This window comes from Equus quagga, chromosome 5 (genome assembly GCF_021613505.1).
Source record: "Equus quagga isolate Etosha38 chromosome 5, UCLA_HA_Equagga_1.0, whole genome shotgun sequence".
Classification (NCBI taxonomy): Eukaryota; Metazoa; Chordata; class Mammalia; order Perissodactyla; family Equidae; genus Equus; species Equus quagga.
Window position 1 is genome coordinate 39387328 of NC_060271.1, and position 21992 is coordinate 39409319.

Genomic DNA, 21992 nt, shown 5'->3' on the forward strand with positions numbered 1-21992 from the left:
CTCTGAGAGGCCTCAGTCTGGCAGGAAGGCAGCAGGCTTAGAGTTGTGTGGCCTGGGCGCCAACCCTCGGTGCCAACACGGACTGCATGATTCTGGCAAAACCAATGAACCCGTGCGACCACATTTCCCATCGTTGAAAGGGAAGTGATTGTCACACCTGCCCTGCTGGCCCCATAGGGATGTTGCAAGGTTAAATTATCTCAGACATGAAAGTGCTTTCACTCCCTAGGGGAAGGAGAGGGTGCCTTCCAGAGCAGCAATGTGGTCTATGAGAAGGGGCCTGGGCTACAGAGGGGCCTGGGTCCTTGTCCTCTTCCACAAGTTCCCTGTCAACCCTGAGGATTCAAGTACCTTTGCTGGGACTCAGTTTCTTCTTCTGTCAAGTGGAAATAATAATACTTCTACTCTTTAATGTATAAGTTTGTGAAGATCAAATAATAATAGAAGTATGTTATAAAGGTTAAATTTCTATAAACCCACAAGGAGCTATTAGTAGCTCTTCTTTTATAACTAATTTTGGCATCATTCTTGCCAATTTCCAAGTTGCCGATAAAGAGAAAACAATCCTGCTGGCCACAATATCCCACTTTGAAACAATACACAGGCAACAAAACTGAAACAATGGGCTGTTTTTGGAAGCATGCTGTACTTAATTTTCATTTCAGTGAAAACACTGAAAGTTACTGATTCCAAACCAACGTGTTATTACATGAATTCAATAGCTTGCAGGAAGTGTTTACTTAAACATCTTCCTCTAATAAAGCAAACAGATATTTCGCACAAATATTATTTTAATTCATTAGATTAAGAGGGACTAGGTTTTCCCCTCTTTCCCCTAGAACGGTTTTCCAAGGCCTGCCACCACTTGCAGCAGAGCCCAGGCCTGATCCAGTCACGCAGGCCAGGTCTCATTTGATCCAGGTCAACATCTTAGACCTGAGCGATGGCGAGGGGAGGAGATGAAATAGGATCCTGAAAGTCAGCAGCCTTTTCCTATCTGTATTTCTATATATACAGCATGATTTTGGATCTCAGTAAGCTTACAGATGTGTTTGGGCAGAAAGTCATAAACTTTCTTAAAGTTTCTGTTCATTTCACATAAAAAGCATAAAATAGTTAGGTAATAAAAAAAAATCCAGCAGGTATTTCACTTATTTAATAACTATTTGTTGAATGCATACTATCTGAAAATGCTATACTAGATAAAGGAGAACCCACATGGATGTAACCTGGATCACTTCAATTTTTCTTACAACAAATATTTATGGCTAGTCACAGGGGAAATTGGCAAAAAATGATGACAGATAAGATCTTTGCCTTCCAGGAGCTTTATGTCTACTCTGGGATGCAGATGAACAGACAGACAATTGCATCACACATTTCGTCTCAAGCCGATCTCATCCTTGAGGAAGAGAATAAAGTGTTCTTTCTTTGGGCCCCACAGCACTTATCTCATAGAACTGCAAATATCTTGCACAGATCCCAGTTGCAATACTTACTCTCTCTGTATTATGATTACTTACTTCTTGTCTGCCTTAGCTATTCCATATCCCTCAAAAAAAATTGTTTTTTAAGTCTTACTTTCCTAAGTGCCTGCCACAGCACCTAGCACCTAATTGACAATGATCCAGTGTTTGCTGAATGGATGTTTGAGACGTGCACAAGTGGTTATTATTTTCCAAGGAAAAATGTGGTCACTGCCTTAATGGAAGCACAAAGTGCCCTGGGAATTTAGAGTGCGAAGAATCTTCTAGAACATTTGGATTGGACTGTTCCAGGTTGGCACCTGGAACCATTTGGCCAGAGATGGGGAGAGGGGCACTGCAAACAGAGTTAACTGATGAGCAAAGGCGCAAAGGTGAGGAGGGAGCAGGCAGCAGCAGGGACAGAAAGTGATCCAGTGGGCAGCTTCCTGCCACCTTCTCTCTACTCCCCTTGACTCCCCAGTTGGCCCTGAGTTTTTGAGCTGATCTCCACCCTCCTCATGTGCCTAAGTAGGAAATTTCCTATTCTTAGAAATGGCACAGGAAGGCTTCCCCACTGGTATTTAACAGGAAAGAAAAAGAGAAGCCATGTTTCCCGCGTGCCCGTCTGATGCAGTGTGGTGTGGCTCTGCTGTGACCCACTGACCAGCTGTGCCTCCGAGTCGCCACGGCAGGACCCTGAGCCTCCCTGAGGAGTTAGGCCTGGACGTGTCATCATCTGGCTGTGAGGAAAGACAGACTCTCGTCCCTTCTGGAAGTACCTTTCTTTCCTTCCACGGTCTCTCTTATGGGGGATTTCCCCTCACCTCCAACAAGGCAGAGATTACTTCATGTAATGTCCCGACATAAGCTTACGTTTTTCTCCCTACCACTCTCCACTCCACAAAAAACTCTGTTCCAAGAATTCTCCTCGTCACACACCCTGTTTGTGAGCTCCAAATGCATGATTCCCAAATCTTTCACATAAACAGCATCACAGTTAATGAATGATTCTGTAAGCCTCTAAAGGGGAAAGATGCATTTTTCTCCACCGGTGTTCTCTGCAACCCACTCTGCAGGGAAGGACATGCTACCAAGGCTCACGTACAACACTGACGACAGAAAACCCCAGTCTACCACGGAGATGTCAGTTTCTATAGTATCAGGTAAGATTCAAGGGGTCCAGCAGTGTTCTAGAAGTCAGGAGACCAAAGAAGTCCAAAGCTCTACCACTTTCAGTCTGGCTGTCTTGAGCAAGTTATTTACTTCCACTGGACCTCAGTTCCTTCATGGTGGTGGTGGTGGCGGTAGTAATAATACATCTCCTGCCTGGTTTCAGGCTTATAGAAAGGAACAGAGACCTACAAACGCATCATCGACAACTAAAAATCAAGACAAATATAAAGAACTATTATTATTCCAATAGGAATGATTAAACTCTAATAAGTTAATCTTACTTCTCCTTTCCTCCAAAAGGCAAACCATAGAACAGGTCAATAAAGCTAACCACAAAACTCTCAGGAACAACACAATATCCTCAGTGTTCTCCATCTTGCTTCCTAACTCACACAATGGCATGGCAAAGCATCAGAAAGCCAATCTGCTGGCAGAACTCAGAGACATAAACCTCCCGACGAAATTTGAAAAGCTGTACTACAGACTAAGAAGAGGTGAGAAAGGAAAGAAAAGGACAACTGGAGAGAATGTGTTTATTTTCCGCCATTAATTGACAGTGGGAAAGCACAAGTCTCCCTAATTTCATGTACTCTATGCCGAAAACCCAAATATTCTTATTTTAAAATGACATCCTAGGTGCTTAGAAATGCTTAAAGTGGTAAAGTTCAGGAAATGGCTCAAGGAAATTACAATCGAGCATGTGCATTTCGAGAAGATGGCTACTGGAGCACACACTGGAGCGCCGACCTCTGGTCAGCTCCTGGGCGGAGCAGCAGAGGCCTCCGTGCAACAATCCTGCGTTATTTAAATGTGACTAAATCTCGGTGAGCACACCAGGTGTGAGAAAGTACAGTCAGCTTGCTCAAATGCTTTTGAGTCATGCATTTTCTGTTTTGTTAAAGAAAACTCTCTCCTTTTCTCCCATTTCAATCCTTTGACATAAGATTGGGATTCCCAGATAGTAAAGATTAACTCGGAAAGTCTAGAAATTGCAGGTGGAAAACCCCAAGGAACAACGCAGAGGAGCTCAAGATGGGAGTGAATGGAAAGGTGTTTGAGTTTTACTTTTAACAGATATTGTTTCCAACTGCTTGTGTTTTAGCTTCTACAATGGTCTGGGTTTGGCAGACCTTATATCTGAGAAACTGCATTGTGTGGAGGAAAAACATCTAGGCAGACTCCTAAATTCACTTTCTTCTAAAACTTGTGGCTCCAACACTCACTCACTATTAACCTTTAGTCGAGGGAACTGACTGCTGTGGTCTTATTTTTCTCGTCTGTAAAACGGAGACAATGCTTCCTTCCTTACGGGGACCTGTGAAAATTAAATGAGGCAGCCGACGTAAAGCTCCTAGTGTCACACCTGGCATAGGGTAGTCATTCAATAAATGCTGGCTATGTTATCCACTTCCTTTCTGATTTTTAAGGATGATATTGACCAAGGAATCCCCTCTTTCTCTTAAGAAAGCACTTTGATTTAGCTTTTCTTCAAAATGGAGAGAGACTTACAGAGATAGTAATTATAAAGGAGAAAGAAGTAAAGGAAAATAAAAAGGATCTTCCCCCCAAAGTGAGTGTCTTGACCTTTTACTGCCCAGAATTAGAATTTGATTTGTCCTCTATATGTTTATTAAAATGGGTTATAGTTTGTCTCACCTTAAGTTTGTCACAATTTTTCAAGAAAGGCCAAATACTGATACGATTAATACTGAAATGCAGCAAAGGGATGCACCACCACGTACGCCCAGGGGAACTCTTTCCAGTCGACCTAAGCAAGCTTGAGCGCACTCTTCTTCTACCCTCTGTTTACACTGGAGCAGAAAACCACTGCTCTTCGGGGGACACAGATATTTCCTGCCTTTTCAATTTAGCAACTGAACATCCTTTTCCACCACACAGACTGCAGTTTTGGAAGACAGAGTGAATTCCTCTGAAACATGAGATGCTCAGTCTAAGAAGATAACTTAAGGATCAGATTCTTAACTGAACTACTATTAGGAAATGAGGACAAGTTTTAAACTTTTCCAATCTTTCTGTTTTAAAACTAGAGCTTGAATGGTGGTGTCATTGCCCTGCTACTTTCAGCTACTGAGCTGCTGGATTAAGGTGGAAAGAGGGCACAGCTAAACCCCGTGCTCCGAGCTCCCTCATGAGCAAGGCTGCCCAATAGGGTAGGTGGGGACTGACTTGGAATTGTGGTCACTCATGTGATTCTCACGCCATCACTCCCCCGCCCAACACACTTCCAATTCCCATAGATATCTGAGATTTGACCATGTTAGGACAGGTCATGGATGGGTCATCCAGCATCTAAAATTTGCCTGTACCCAAAAAGGGCTCAGACTAAGGGAATCATTTTAGTATTCAAGGTTATCAGAGGAAAATAAAACAAAAACTCTGTTGCCAAGAATTTGCGTCATTTCTCTATATGCAACAACTTGAAGGCACCTCCTCTTGGCTGGAAAAGAAATCCCTTGGGTGACTTATTTAGGATCAAAGTCTTTTTGAAAATAGAAAACTCTACATTCTCTGAGGGATAGATCACTGTGTGAAGTGAATTTCATCTGACCTGAAGTTTTGTGCCAACTTAAATACACTAAAACCCCAATGCTTCTAAGAAGGCATTCACCTACATGGTACATGGAAAAGCTATTATGGGGATAATCAGCTCGACTATAAAACGGAACAGTCATACATAATGACAAAAACAGATACAAGTCATAAATTGCTTTTTCCCCTTCAGAATCCACACAGGCAGGCACTCAGTACATTCTTTTGTGCAAAGATAAAACTTTTGCCTTGAATAAACAGTGCTTTTAGTCTTGTTTGAGCCTTATAAATAAACTGCCTACAAAACAAACACAAATGCTGTTTCTTAAACAAAAGGCAGATGGACCCCGCTGCCCGCACAGTGCATGCGACAGGAGGCTGGCTAACGGCAGGCTGGCTGAGGACTTGTGGGGCGGGGACATGGAAGTCAGTTTCCTCTGGGTCGCTGCTATGCCCTGGATCTGGTCTTCTGGGCACAAAGGGCCAGAGAAAGGTTCTCTTGGAAGGGCAGAGGCTCCTCCATGCACTGTACCCCAAATAGAGACCAAAGAAATGGAACAAAATACTATTTAAAGTCCTGCTAGGTTTCCCACTGGACAATCTGAACAGTCTCAATCTCTTTCTCTCTCTCTTTCTCCTTCTCACTTAACTTGCCTGTATTTATCTTCACATGGTTTTCCTAAAAGTCATCCAAGTTCATTCTGCAAGTAGGCAGGGCTTTTTGTTTTTCTCGTCGTTTTTATTTTGTAATATACAGAGGCATGTCTAGAACAAATCAAGCAGTTAGTAATCTCTCAAAAGTGTAACTAACAATGAGAAGTAAGACACTAGTGCAGAAGGTCAGGTCTTGGCTCTGCACTTACCTGGTTGACCTTGAGCAAGTCACCTTACCTCTCAGGGCCTCAGTTTCTTCATTCATATAATGGGGCTAATACTCCCTATTCTCTCTCCCGAGCCGGTTATTTGACGATCAAATGATATCGCATGAGTAAAACCACGTTTGCAGTCATGTAGGTTCTTAGTCTTATCCAGGAGATGCGGATGGTCATAACCAATCTAGCACAAGAAGGACCATGGCCACCACTGCTCCCTGAGGGCCTGCTCTGTTACAGAGATGAGATGATGGCAGTCACCTTACCAGCTAACAAAGTGATATCAAATGATAAGTTTCACATGGGAAGTTAGCAGTGGTTAATTTTTTTTTTATATTCTCTACAGTGCCTGGAAGAAAGCCTTATACACACAAAAGAAAAACACAATACAGGAGAAAAAACAAGGCCTTTAGAATTCACTGGACTTGGCTTAAAAATTCATGCTGTTATTTCCAGTTGTATGACCCTGAAAAAATGATGTAACTTCTCTAAGTCTCGGTTTCCTGATTTGAAGACGAGATTAGCATACATAAGACAATGTGTGCAAGGGTCTGTCACAAGGCCTGACACACAGAAGTGTTCAGTAAATGTTAATAGATGAACATGTGTTCCACGGTGAGGCACGCTATTTCAATCCTGTTCCTATGCCTTTTCCTACTAAAGCCATTTGTAGCAAGAAACAGTATAAAACTATTAGCTCTTTATCCAATTCATAACAAACAAAGCTGATTTAAAACAATAAAATGGGCCGGCCCTGTGGCCGACTGGTTAAGTTTGTGCACTCCGCTCGAGTGGCCCAGGGTTTCGCCAGTTGGGACCCCAGGCGTGGATATGGCACTGCTCATCAAACCATGCTGAGGTGGAGTCCCCCACAGCAGAACTAGAAGGACCTACAACTGGGACGTAAAACTAGGTACTGGGGAGCTTCGGGGAGAAGAAGGAAAAAAAGATGATTGGCAACAGATGTTAGCTCAGGTGCCAATCTTTAAAAAAAATAAAATAAAACAATGGCTAAAACTACATAGAATAAAATGTATTGACTAAAAACCAACAGAAAACTCACGTCTCCCTGACAAAAAATTAGATCTACAAGATTTGAGCTGGGAAATTTGAGGGCTTCATAGAAATAAATGCCATAAAGCAAAAGAGAAAAAACGAAACGTACCATACAACTGCATATAGTGAATAATGAACCATGAATTCTAATTTCCATGAACAACTGACTTTGATTAAAATAATTTCAGTTAAAAACAGTAAAAATTATTAAAATATTTGTATTCATAAACACAGAGTCAAAACACACCTGGGATCAAAAAGGCACCCAGGATCAAGAGCACCCTACACTGTCTCGGTAAAGACACAGAGAGGGAGGGAAAACAGGACAGAGCGCGCAGAGGCTCCACCAGTGATGATCAAAGGCTCCCCTCCTTCGCTGGAAGAGATTAAGCATGCTGTTGGCTACGTCCTTAGGAAGGCCAGGTGGCAGCTGCACAGAGCAAGCACTGAGTTCCTACAGGGGCAGAGAGGAGAACGGGATCATTTGCTCTGTTGTTAACATCTGAGATTGTCTTAGTTTGAAAAGAAGTTTTAGCTCTTTGAGAATAACTATGTAATTTTCCTGTAAGTATATAAAAATATTACACAATAACCACAGATAGAAGGGAAACTAGAGTCTATATAAGAGAGGGAATTAGTTCAAGGGGCGTCTCTCCAATTCTCTGGCTTTGAGAGAGGTTGGAGGGCACTGCAGATATTCACGAGACACTCAACTGGGAAAAAGTATGCTTTTTGCATTTCATGCTGCAGAGAGAAACCTGTTCTTCTGACATGATTCTAGAATTTGAAATTCTGTGCTCTTTAAAAATAAATCATATTCCTAGAAAGGATTCCAGGATCAATAGTTTTGCCACGGCCTAGGAATGGGATCAGATCTTTGAGGTTCTGTTCAAAGGGTCTGAGTCATTTTGCCAAGATCCAGGCAAGGGAGTCGTGGGATAGATGCCCACAGCTTGGCAGTTCAGCCCTAAATCATATCATTTCACATTTGGAACCCATAAGCTGATTTTTGGAGTTGGGGGATGACAAGAAAGACTGCCAGAAATAAAGGGATAAAGGCATAGGTTGCTTCCTAGTTATAGTTCCTTGCAGATAATATTAAATAAATTAAATAACAGTTAAAAATTTAAGGAGAAAGTCCAGAAGTGGATATGATAAACTTGAAATAAAAAATCTGCTGTGAGGGGCTGGCCCCGTGGCCGAGTGGTTAAGTTCGCGCGCTCCGCTGCAGGCGGCCCAGTGTTTCGTTGGTTCGAATCCTGGGCGCGGACATGACACTGCTCATCAAACCACGCTGAGGCAGCGTCCCACATACCACAACTAGAAGGACCCACAACGAAGAATATACAACTATGTACCGGGGGGGCTTTGGGGAGAAAAAGGAAAAAATAAAATCTTTAAAAAAAAAAAAAAAAATCTGCTGTGAGGGGTCAGCCCAGTGGCACAACAGTAAAGCTCACACACTCTGCTTGGGCGGCCCAGGGTTCGCCAGTTTGGATCCCAGGTGCAGACCTACGAACCACTTATCAAGCCATGCTGTGGCAGGCATCCTACATATAAAGCAGAGGAAGATTGACACAGATGTTAGCTCAGGGCCAATCTTCCTTAGCAAAAAGAGGAGGATTGGCGGTGGATGTTAGCTCAGGACTAATCTTGGTCAAAAACAAACAAACAAACAAACAAAAAAATATATATATGTATGTGTGTGTGTGTGTGTGTGTGTGTGTGTGTATGTGTGTGTATATATATATATTTGCTGTGAATAATTCACAACATCTATACACGGACCTAACCAAGACCTGCAGGTCTATTACCTTCTTATGTGACAGAATGAATTCCCTTTTAGCGTCTCACTGGGTTTTCACATACTTCATCTCTTTTGCTCCTCAGGTCCACAGGACAGGGGGAATTACCTTTTCATAGGTTAAAAAAAACAAACCCTCAAGATTAACAGAGAAAAGGATTACTTAAAGGTAGGCATGGAATTAGCACCCAGGTATCCTGACTGCCGGCCCCTACCTCCCCTCAAAGCACAACCCTATGTCCACAACAATGGTTTACGTTCTTTCGGGAAGGATGGACCTCTCTGAGTCCAATAAAAACTTTAGATCCTTCCTCCAGAAAAATGCACATGTATGTAATATTTATAATCAATTTCCAGAGTTTTATGGAGCTTTTCCACTTCACTCAAAGCCTGCTGAGCCACAGTTAAAGCCTCTGGTCTTTGCAGTCAAGTGGGGCTGGCTGGCTGGCGATGCGAGGTGCACTTCTGCCTTCTCTTACCCCTTTCTTTAATCACTGGCACTCAGGCACTCTGCAAAGGAACACTTCCCACAGGCCAACTGTTGATTACTGTGGTCATGTGCACTTCCTTAAACTCCTTTTGTGTACACAGAAGAGCAAACAAAACATTCCCCCAAAGCAACATTAAAGGTCTGATTTCAACCCACAAAACTACAAGAAAATGCAGATCTTTAGCCAAACAACATACATGCAGAAATCACAGATGACCTGAATAGGTATCTAGTCAACAGACCTGCTTTTGGAGCTACCATTTCCTATATGAAGGGGTAACTTTAATGTCCTTTGCTTTCTCATTTTAGAGATATATGGACTAATTTTTGTAACACATCTAGGGTTGTTGGTATGAAAATAAATTACAAAGCAATTCCTCTGAGTAGCACCCTGTGAGGCCAATACGGATTAGCTTACTAAAGGCAAGAGAAATACATGAAGAAGGACCCCAATCACAATGGGGAGCAGGGTTCCATCTGAGAGGCTCAGTCCTGGAAAGCAATACCCTTATGCAAATCCAACAACAACATAAAGCATGACATCCAATAAAATGCATAATCGCTGCCACCCAGGCCTTCACATGGATTTTGGGGGAGGGTGAGGGCAAGGAGTATTCTGTGCTTTCTTTCTGCTTAAATTATATTCTCATGATGACTCTCAAGCAGTTTTCCAGGGGAAACAAAAGAACCAGGAAACAAATGAGACACCCATAAACGAGGAAGAACAAAGAAAGGGCTGATCCTTTTCCCCAGGATGTTGCAGGGAAACTCCAGAGAAACCCACACCAGGCCCCCCGTGGAGAGCTCATAGGTGAGTCCACAACTTCTTCCTTCTCAGCCAGAAGGTTAGCTAGAGTGTTCCTGACAGCCAGCGTGGCCCAGGTGGAGTCTGAATCTGCCACGCTCCGTGCCTGAGACCCTCCTCCTCTGCAGACCGTTACACACTGGCTTTCATTTTAAGGCAGAATGGTTTCTTGGTGGCTAAAGTCTGAACAGTTTACATCATCGCAAATGTAACAAAGTAAAGACCCATTTCTCTTATTCAGTACGTATTTTTCAAAGTTTTCACAATGTCATCTCTCATTTCATTCTCACACTAAGCCTCCAAAATAGGAGCATTTCAATTCCAGGTTGAGGAAAGCCTCTCAATAAACCAGAAGTGCATTTTTTTCAAATTAAAGCAAAGTCCAGGAGTACAAAGAAACGAACGATAAAACCAAGGAGACTTTCCTATGTTAATTAGAATTTAATAAAATTAAATAAAATCTTTAACTAGGCATTTACAACTAAATATTTAAGTGAATCTGTTCACATCAAGCTTAGCGGCTAGGAGAACACAGAGGAATCTGTGCCGCCACAGTGATGCTTTATGTTGCGGTCAGGGGTGAAGTCCCAGGGCAGCATGAGAAACGAGCCGAGGCATAAACGTGCGCGCTCATTCAGACTCAGAACCTGAGTCTGTTCCTAGCGTGATTTATAAAGCTCTCCAGCTCCTGCCTCTCACCCTTTCTCTACAAGTAAGTGTTGCCTCTTCTGAACCACAGGCCAAACAGTACACTTTTGGTCTGGTTTAACATAACTCCAATATTGAAAAAACTGATCTGACTAGATAACTATCATCTATGGAAAACAGGAATAAATTTCCAGCTTCTATACATTATTATCAAGAATGCCACACAAGGGGCTGGCCCCGTGGCCAAGTGGTTAAGTTCGCGCGCTCCGCTGCAGGTGGCCCAGTGTTTCGTTGGTTCGAATCCTGGGCGTGGACATGGCACTGCACATCAAACCATGCTGAGGCAGCGTCCCACATGCCACAACTAGAAGGACCCACAATGAAGAATATACAACTATGTACCGGGGGGCTTTGGGGAGAAAAAGGAAAAAAACAAAATCTTTAAAAAAAAAAAAAAAAGAACGCCACACAATATAGACATGTTATCCCACTCTACTTTCTTACCTTCTCTTCATGATAAATTCCTACGTGGCACCACGAATATCTCTTTTTACAGCCTAATGGCCTAGGGCACAAGTGCACCTACGATTTCACTACAACCAAAGCTCTGCAGTAAATAAGCAGAGACAGAGAGCACAGGTGCTTTCTCAAACCCGGTCCCATCCATGAAAAGGTCAGTCTCTAGAAGACAAGTTTGTAGAGTTGCCAGGAAGGGGAGGAAAGCAGAGCTCCTTAGAGGCCTACTGTACGCATGTTGCCAAACAGCAACACTCCTTCAACTACCTTCACCTTCTCCAGCTTCACACATAAAAGCAGCTCCTGCCAAAAAATAAACTGTGGAATAACAAAATGTCCACCAAACAAGAGGCCAATGAAAAAGAGGCCAACCAGACAGCAAGCACAGCAGAATCACACTGCTGTCCTTCCACGGCTGGATTCAGATGACTTGAAGGGCTGCGTCACCCTGGAGGCCTATTTCAGCTCAGACTAGCCTGTAAGGTGTGGGGAGTAACCAGCGGATTTTGGGCAGGAGGCCAGCACAATCAAAATCCACGTTCTAGAAAGCGAGTTCATTTCAGTGACATTGTGAAAGAGGCAATGAAACCAGGGGCCAGGTGGCTATTGCAGTGGCCCAGGGAAGAGACAACCACAGCCCGGACAAAGGCAGTGGTCGTGGAGAGAAGGAAGAAGGTATTTCAGAGGTTCGCTCAAATGGACTGGGTGCCAGGTTACCGGAGGAGGGAAAGGAAGGGCATGTAGGCAGTGAGGAAAAGGCCATGGATGTAACTTCTCACAACCTATTACCCATAAAAGAAATTACAGTCATGCAGAGGACTCAGGAGGTTCATTACAATGGAATTTCACCCCTATTTCCTTACCTTGGCAGCAGAGTTTGATACTCCATGTGTAACATTTCTGATAAGGCCCCCGACATTTCCATACTTTATCAGTCCAGTAACCCCTTCAGAAACATCATTTAAAAGGCCCATGGGATTGCCAAGAAAGTCCACTGATCCTAGGATCCGAGCTGCCTGGCTGAGGAGTTCCTGTCAAATGGAGTGGGGAGAGAGAGAAAATCAGCACTGGTTTACATCTGTGGAGAAAGTCCCAAGCAAAAGCTGAGAAATCAGCCTTGTCCTCCAGTCCCATCACTAAGAACAATGACCTTTTAATTCTCATCAACTGCAAGCTCCCGTCCTTTCGGGGGCTCCACCTAAACGTCTCCCAGTGCGCACATCCCAGACATCACTTTGAACACTCTTACACTCTTTAAGGCCATTTAGAAGAATAAAAACAGCTCCGAAATAGGAAAGACTCTTTACAGCTATTTATTAGTATATACATCACACTCTCCTTTCCACCATTCCTACAATTAGGGAATTAATCAGCAGCAGGGAGAACGCTAAAAGGAAAGTGAGGGAGGGGGCGGACTCCTAGCTCCCTCCTAATCTGTGGAGGAGGTGGCGCCAAACAGGGCAAGCCCAGACCTATCAGCAAACCTGCACGCTGTGTCCCTCTGCTGCCTGGTCCAGGTCCAGCGACAGCTGCTGGGTCACTCTCCGTACAGTGCAGTGCAAACAGCACCAAAGAGGAAAGTCAACAGAGGGAGAAAAGAAGGAAAGGAAGGAGACGGGAGGGAGGAGGGAGAAAGGAAGCAAGAAGAGGATATACGCTAACTTTGACAGCTAACAAATCTGGTATGATCCTGATCTACCCATGGGAGAGGATGCCTTAACTTTATATTTTGGTCTTTGCAGTCTGGATAACAAACACAAAATGGAAAATGTCCAAGATGATGAAAAGAATGTTAAGTTCAACTCTAGGGCAGGATCTCATGGGTTCCGAGAGCATTGGTGTGGTTGTTGACAATGGCCCATGCCTGGTAGATAAAAAGTTCACAGCATTTTGTGTCATCATTAAAGCATCAATTAAACCCTCCAGAGTTGTGACTAACCAAGAGGAAGGCCCTGAGACTAGTTCTGAGGGACAAGACTAACAGCTCATAAATCGAAGGCTCTGTTTCAGGATTTTCCTGATGTGCATGGGCTTCACAGGCTGTGGCCTGACCCATAACACAGCAAGCAGGGCTGGAATGTTGAACTGGGTTCTCAACAGCAATGTCTTAGTAACCAAACTTTCCAAACAACAAAAACAAACATTCTGCCTATGCTCCAGCCACTAAGTGCTTCTCGAAAGCTCACCTCCTGGAAATGTTTGAGGATATCATTGATGATGAACTCCTTGGTCTCATAGGGATGTACCCGAGTGAACGGATCCAGATTAATCACAGCGTCTTCAAACCGAATCAATGGAAATCCCAAGGTACTTTTCAGGGCCTAGTTAGGCAAGAAAGAAAATGACATACTTTAGCCATATGATGGCCTTCCGGGGGCTGTAATTCTGGATTCCATGACAGCTCCGAGTCATGTCAAGTTTCCAATGAGAGTCAAGGTTTTGATGTCTATAAACAAAGATTTTCCCTGTAATTACAAAAGTAAAATATTAGGGGAAAAATACATATATATCATCCAAAATAACACGTACCACATAGAAATAAACACTATTAGCTTCATAGCATGATTCCTTCTGGTCTGTTTCATGTCTATGCTTTTGTCATGTTTTACTTTTTGTCTGAAGTATACCACACACGCAGAAAGGTGTCCTAATCAGATGCACGGTTCAATGATTTTCCCCAAAGTGAACGCGACCACGTAACCGCCACCCAGACCAGAAAGCAGATTATTATCCCATCTGGGAAGCAGCCCCTCCCCATGGGCAGACCCCCAGTCACCAGGCCCTCTTCCCCTAAGGTAGATCACCACGCATTAGTATTTCCTGTTGTGAATTTCACATAAATGAAATAACCATTGTGTACTTTGTTGTATACGGCTTCTTATAATCAACACGAAGTTTGTGAGATCCACTAGGTCGTTGCACATGGCCGGAATTTATTAATTCTCATCGCTACATAGTATTCCCGTGTACAAATAAAACACAACTTATTTATTAACCATTGCTGCTGATGAACAGTTGTGTTACTTCAATTTTTTTGCTGTTATAATAATGTTGCTATGAACATTCTTGAACATGTTTTTTAGGGCACATTTGCAAGGATTTTTCTTGAATATATACCTGGGAGTGGAACTGCTGGGTCATAAAGAATGTACGCGTTCAACCTTGGTATATACTGCCAAACCGTTTTCCAAAGCAGTGGAACTGGTTTACGCTCTCTCCTGCAGTCTGTGACATTTCCTGTTATTGTACATCCTCATCAACACTTGGGAGAGCTTTTTAAAAAACAAATACTCTGATGGGTGTGTAAGGGTATGTCAGTGTGGTTTTAATTTCCATTTTCCTGCTGACGAATGAGATTAAGCACCTTTTAATATGCACATTGGCCATGTGGATAGCCTTTTTTGTGAAGTGTCTACTTTTGCTCATTTTTGTAGTGGGTTGTCTGTTTTTCCTTATTGCTTTGTAGGAGCTTTTCTTACATATTCTGTCTACAAGCCCTCTGTTGAGCCCTCTGTTGAACAGATGCATTGCAAATATCTTCTCCCATTCTTTTTTCTTCTTTTTTTGAGGAAGATTAGCCCTGAGCTAACTACTGCCAGTCTACCTCTTTTTTGCCGAGGAAGCCTGGCCCTGAGCTAACATCCATGCCCATTTTCTTCTACTTTATATGTGGGACGCCTACCACAGCATGGCTTGCCAAGCGGTGCCATGTCCGCACCCAGGATCCGAACTGGCAAACCCTAGGCCACCGAGAAGCGGAACGTGTGAACTTGACCGCTGCGCCACCAGCAGGCCCCATCTTCTCCCATTCTGTGACTTCTCTTATTACTCTTTGGTGTTTTTTGATGACCAGACTTTTTTAGTTTTGACGAAATCCAACTTACCAGTCTTTTCCTTTATGGTAAGAGCTTTCTGAGTCCTGGTTAAGAACTTATTATCTACACCAAGGTCTAGAGATATTCCCATATGTTTACTTATGAAATTTTTATTGTTTTGCTCTTCACATTTAAATCCATAATCTACCTGGACTTAACTTTTATATATGGTATGATGCAGAGATCAAGATCCATTTCTTTCTAGATGACTATCTAATGGACTAAGCAATATTTATTGAAAAGACCATCCTTTCCCCTACTGGAGTAGAGGGTGAACTTTGTTATGTCAAGCGGCCGTATTTATGTGTCTGTTTCTGGATTCTCTTTGCTGTTTCATTTTGTCCTGCCTCCTGCAAATACTACACTGTCTTAATTACTGTCAATTTTGTAATATTTTTTGAAATCTAATAGTGCAAGATCTCCAACTTTGTTCTTTTTCTTCAAGATTACCTTGGTTACTCTTTGCACTTTTCATTTCCAAATAAATTCTAAAATCAGCCTGTCAATCTGCCATAAAAAATTGTTGAAGTTTTCATCAAGATTGCATTGAATCTATAGATCATTTTGAGGAGAAATGAAAACTTCACAATATTGAATCTTCCATTGTATTAACATGGTATGTCCCTTTAACTATTTAGGTCTTTTTCCATTTCTCTCGATAAAGTTTGATTGTTTTCTGTGTAGAGGTCTTGCACATGCTGTGCTGGATTTACCCTTGGTTGTCCGTGGTGGAATACAAACGGCCAGCAATTCTTTGTATCGTCTACATTGGTGGAGTCTATTTCCCCTCCACGTGAATCTGCACCAACCTTGTCATTTGCTCCAACCAATAAAATGCCACATACGTAGCAATGGACAACCTCTCAGCCTAGGCCTCAAGAGATCTTGGGGCCTCTGCCCTGCCCTTTTGGATGCTTCCACCACGGGAAGAAGCTGAGACTAGCTCTCTTGACTATGAGAGACCAAGGAGAAGGAGGTTCTGTTGAGAGCCAACACCAACCACCCGACACAACAGTGAGGTCATCTTCTACCGTTCCGTCTCATCCGACTGCCACACGACTGCAGCCAAGTGAACCACCACACGCGACGCCAGCAGAAGTACCCAGCCAAGTCTAGCCCAAAGTGCTGAACTGTAGAGTTGTGATCCAATAAAACGATTGTTGTAAACCACTACGTTATGGGGTGATTTGTTACATGGTAATAGATTAATGATACTGTAGCTGATGTTCTCTTAATGCTATTATAAATGACATCCTTCAAATTCTCCTTTTCTCTATAATTGTTGCTGACATATAGAAATACAACGGACTTTTGTACACTGTCTACAGTGACCTTGCTAAATTTCCTTATGCGTTCTAATAACTTATCTGTACATTCTTTTAGACTTTCTACGTACATAATCATGTTCTCTGCAAATAACAAAGTTTTCACTTTCCTGTCCAGTTCTTCTACCCTTTATTTTATTTCTTTTTTAATCTTTCTAGTCTACTGCACTGGCTAGGATCTCCAGTATAACGGTGAACAGAATGGTGATAATGAGCACCCTTCTGGGCTTTCAGTATATCACCATTGAGTATGATGCTTGCTATAGCTTTTTTACAGATACACTTTATCAGTCTAAGGCAGTTTCATTCTATTTTTTGTTTTATAAGAATCATAAATAGATGTTGAATTTTGTCAAAAGGCTTTTGTGCAACTATTGAGATAACATTTTTTTCTTCTTTCATTTTGTTGATGTGGTGAATTACAGGATTTATCTGAAAATGTTAAACTAAACTCACATTCCTGGAATAAACCCATTTGGTTATATTTTCTTTCTTCTACATTGCTGTATTTGATTTGCTAATAATTTTGTTGAAATTTCTTTCTTCTATGGTCCTGAAAAAATACTGGTATATAATTTTCCTTTACTATTCGATTATTCTCAAAATATATAGTTTTCTAGTACACTTCTTGAACACATTTACATTTATTTTAAATTCTGTGTCTGATAATGCCAGTATCTGGTTTATCTGTGGGTCTGTTTCTAGTGTCTATTTTTTTCTCTCAGTCCCATCTCTGGGTAGGCCTGGTAATTTGTGATTGATTGCAACATTTTGTATGAAAGTTTACAGAGACTTTAAAGGAGTCTTTAGCTTCCGGCAGGCAGTTAAAGGGGCTTCACCCACCCAGGGTTTGGGCTTCCTCAACGCTGGATCTCAGTCTTTGTAATCCTGGTCCATTTCAGTCTTTGTATGGCCTGGTGTAGTCCTTCAACAATCTCAAGTGAAAACCAATTCCATTCCTCTACTTTTCATCTCCATAGCACCATAAAAATGCTAAAATGTCTTTTTAGCTCTTCAATCTCTTGGCTGCCACTTTTTGCTTGGCTTCTCTCAGACTAGGTGACTTAGAAATTATCACCTGCCTCAAGAAATAAAGCGGCTCAGACTATTGGGATCTCTTTTCTGCCCGTCCCTTCTCTGTGGGATATCAGCCCCTAGTTTACTAGCTCTCTTAGCAGCAGTCGAGTCTACCTTTGCCAAATTCTCTACCTTTCGGTGCCTGTTCTCTACTTGATTCCTCTGCCTTTCTCCCCACACCACTTACAAATTAGAAATGTCTCAAGAATCAAAGCAGAGGAAATGTTGGGCTCCCCTTATTGAGTATCTTTCCTCTCATAAATCTTGGACCCTCGAGTCCTGACTGCCTGGGTGGCTTTCTACTGTCCTCAAACAGACGTTTGAGTGTTCTCTTTCTAGCGTTCCTCGTAGTTTTCAGCTGGTTTAGGTCTGCCATAAGCCAGTTTACAGTCTTTGAATATGGTCCATTTTCCAATTATATTTTTATTTAATGTGATTGATATTACAAGGATTTTAGAGAGCATGCCAAATACTCTTCTTTTTTGGATGTGAAAACCCTTTTTTTATGCTAATAATGTTAGTGAATCTCTAATCCACTTGGAATTTATCCTTACGTAGAGTGTGAATAATAAATGTAATTTTATACTTTTCCATATGGCTATCTAGTCTAATATTCAAACATCTATATATTTCCCAATTAAAACGCCTTTATATTAAAATCTCATGTGCAATTTAAAAGACTTTCTATTTTATTTTCTCACTTATTTTTTAATCTTTTAGCATGTATTTTCAGAGGGTGCCTTGAATTCTTTTGGAACAAGAGTATGTTTAATTGAAACGAAATCATATAATTGAAGAAAACACAGATGAAACTTTCTAAAACCAGAGAGTGGGGAAACTATTTTTGTGACAAATTTCAAATTCAAAAAGGCAAAAGATTGATAAATTTGACAACATAAAAATATAAAGCTTTTGCATGATTAAAAAAAAAACACACCAAAAGCAAAATAAAAAGACAAGTGAAAAACTGAAGGAAAAAATACTTGCAATTTATACCAAAGACAAAACTTACATAAAGAGCTTCTAAAGTCAGAGGAGATAAAAGACCAACAATATGATTTAAAAATGGACAACTGATATGACCAGATAGTTTAGTTCACAGAGGAAAAGAAATGGCCCTTGAACATATGGGTTAGGAGAAGGAGGAGCAGAGTAAAAGAAAACCGTGGAAAAGACAGAGAAGAAACAAATAGAAGAGGAAGAAGAGAACAGCAAGGACAGGCCGTCAAGAACAGGGAGGTCGGCAACATCAGAGACGGCAGAGGACACCACGAAGATGAGGACAGAAAAAAGGCCAACGGATTCGGTGCCTTGCAAAGTCACTAGTAACCTCCTACTAAATAATTTCAGAACAAAATATTTTAGAGATTAAGAACATCCTCAAATTAATTCAGCTTGACATGCTAATTAAGTCTAACACTCTCATTTTTTAAAATAAATAAAACTAAAGAAATGTTAAGTGGATGGCCTAAACTCATCTAGCCAGTTATGAGAAGACCTTAGACTCGAGTGTGCTCATTTTCACAACAGTAAGTGTTTCTCAGGGGGAAGCAGGAAGACCAGAACGGAGGATTGCATTGCTTCTCCTGAAAGACCTCTGCTACTCTTTCCCGCGCGCCTCGCCCACTCGCCATCATCACTCACGAGAGGAGTGACGATGAAGTAAACAGGCATTATTTTCTTCGTTTCACTGACAGAGAAACTGAGGCCCAGCAGGTTGAGCTGCTTTGCTGAGAGCCACACGACAAACATGACGGGGAAGTGAGGTACTGACAACAGTCTGGCAGATTGTTCTGCGGTACAACTCCGAGCGCTGCTTTCTTCTCAGAGAAGAGGAAATGAGACAAAAACAAAGGCTTAAGGCAAAAAGCTTTCTACCCCAATTTCCTCATTGCAACCAAATACTGCAGAAGAGGAGCCACACATGGGAGCAAAGACTTTGAAACCTGTAGTAAGTTGTCAAAAGCCTCACGGAGACGCTATCCTCTTTCTGAATGGCTACCGTGCTTTGTCTTGAACCAAGGAATTAATCTGGCCCTTCAGTAAAAATCATCTTTACCTGGTCATGTGCTGCTCTGGGCCTCCCGCGTTCGAAGTCGAGACACAGCCCATTGGTATGAATTATTCTGCCACCTTCAGGTGGTGCTGGTCAGTCAGAGAAGAGAGGAGCAGGGGAAAGCCAAACAGGCTTTTCCTTGCAGGAACCAATGACTAATCGAATACAGTAGTATACGAAGCTGATGCTTATTGACTCAAGTAGCAGACGGTTTCCTGTCATAAAATGGATTCTGGAGAAAGCAATCTGTGCTCATAAGTTCCCAGTAAAAATAGGAAACTGTCTATTCCTGCCTCCTCCAGACAAAACTGCAGAAGGCTTCCAGAAACTTTATGGAATTGAAAGAAGTACCTGTCCACATGCCACAGGCCTCAGATCACAGGCTAGTGCCTGGGCTATGGGCCTTCCTTTCTTAGTTTATCCTGCACTAAACAAGACTGTCTGGAATTCATTCTTTAAAGGTTTATTTATGGTACATAGAGAGTGTTTATGTGGAGCAGGGTATTTGCCCATTTCCCTCTTGGGACAGTGTTTAAAACTACAGGGATATTTCCCTCTCTGGCACTTTCTGAAATACAATTAACAATACTGGATCTTTTTTCCTTTTAACAAATCTGGTTTTTATTTAGGGAGGGGAGGAAAAAAGTAAAGGGTCTGAAGTTTCCCAACAAATTATTTCAAGCCTCTGAGAAGACGGTTTTAGGCTTTTTAAATAGTGTCTTTGTCTGAAATCCCCCCTTACCCCCACCCTCTTGCTCTGACCATTAAAATGTGGGTTTTCTTCCAAACTAGATTGCTCAATTAAAGCCCTTCTTTTGTAATACCCCACTGCTCTAAATGGGAAAAGGACTGCTGTAGGCCACCTTGTGAAACCTTTTAAAGGCTCCTGGCCTCCTTTGATCTTTAAAAAAACCGAAAGCACATATAAACTACCTGGCATTTTCAATGTTTCTCTGCTAGTCTCTAACACGCAAACTTGGGAGGATAATGGAGAGCATGGGGGAGGGGAGGAATGCCGTGCTTTCGTCTCCACATTTGTGAAATGGAACCATTATCTCCCCCTTCTTCCATCACACAGTAAGGAAACCAATTGAGATAGCAGATGTGAAACTGCTTTGAGTCCTTCTGAACAGACACTCTATCTGGCAATAAGTACCCTCAGTGTAAACCTGAAGAGACTTTGCTCGGAGATTTCTGACAGCCTCACTTCGGGCCTAGAGTCAAGGGAATCAAGACAATTATTCCTTCAATACCAAAGACATGGTTACCTTTTAGTCAGACTCTTGTGATTCCTGTTCCGGGCCAGGACTCCATCTCCTAAGCACATACTTCTAGCCATTATACATTCCTCTTAAAGAGCACACTGCTCTTCCTAAGAGCTCCTAATAAAGGGATATTACTCTGTTAGAAAACTCTCTGAATAAATGACATTATTTTATAAGTCCCAGACTCCACTAGGAGAACTCAAGACACAGTAAAACGGTGACTTCCACAAGCTGAGAATTTAACTCTGAAGTCCCAATTCCCAGTACCCTCCTTGAAACATTAACGTACCCCACTCAAGGTGCTCCCCAACCCACACCTCATAACATGACTGCTTCACTGAATTTGTTTAACAAGCATTTGAAAAATGCCTTGAAAATGTTCTTCCGACATAGTGCCAAGTGAAACATTCAACTTAAACGATTTCCAGTTTACTGTATGCAGAGCGTACATGCCAGCATCAATGTCAAAGAAGCGGGGCTGGGGCTGCTGCAACTGTAGGAAATCACACTGCATTTGTCAGTCTGGGGGAAGCTTTTCTGCTGGGAGCCATTTGAAAGGAATAGTTAGGTGTCAGTGTTTCTTAGGAAGATGATTTAAAAAACAAGAAGTCCTTAACTCTCAGGAAATGCTTAACATTGGTTTGTTGGGCGAGTGCCAAGTGTTCTGGGGAATATTATACTTTATCAAGCAAACCCATTCCAAAGGGTCACAGAAGTCAAGTGGATACTTGTGGATATTAGCAAGATAGTGGTTTTCCCATGGTTTTCCCCCCACTCCCATGGTAATTATAAGTATCGACTGTCTCCTGGGAAACATGAAATTAAAGCAAATTAAGCAGACAGGACAGCCTGATGAGATGGGCACACTGCACTGTTCTCAGGAAGCCGCAGGGCAATTACCACTCCCCTGGACCTGACCAGCACTCCAGCTGCTCATCCCCAGTTTGCCGCCTTAATGAAGCGGTCATCCTTGCCCTGTCCTTACCCAAATGCACTGATGTTGCCCAGACTACC

The 21992-nt window shown here is 42.2% G+C and overlaps 1 protein-coding gene across 8 annotated transcripts in view; it reads right to left on the reverse strand.

Annotated features, from left to right (window-relative positions):
• Positions 1-21992, reverse strand: part of VPS13D (vacuolar protein sorting 13 homolog D) — a 253122-nt gene that overhangs the window by 81995 nt on the left and 149135 nt on the right. For 6 of the 8 annotated variants that reach the window (XM_046660125.1, XM_046660127.1, XM_046660126.1 and 3 more), the window contains 2 exons: positions 13567-13701; positions 12244-12411 (listed from right to left, as the gene is read on the reverse strand). In XM_046660125.1, coding sequence (XP_046516081.1) covers positions 12244-12411; positions 13567-13701 — 303 coding nt within the window. Of the gene's footprint in view, positions 1-5896; positions 6293-8931; positions 9031-12243; positions 12412-13566; positions 13702-21992 lie in introns of those variants that run through there. The other 2 variants (XR_006888443.1, XR_006888444.1) reach the window with 2 other exon arrangements.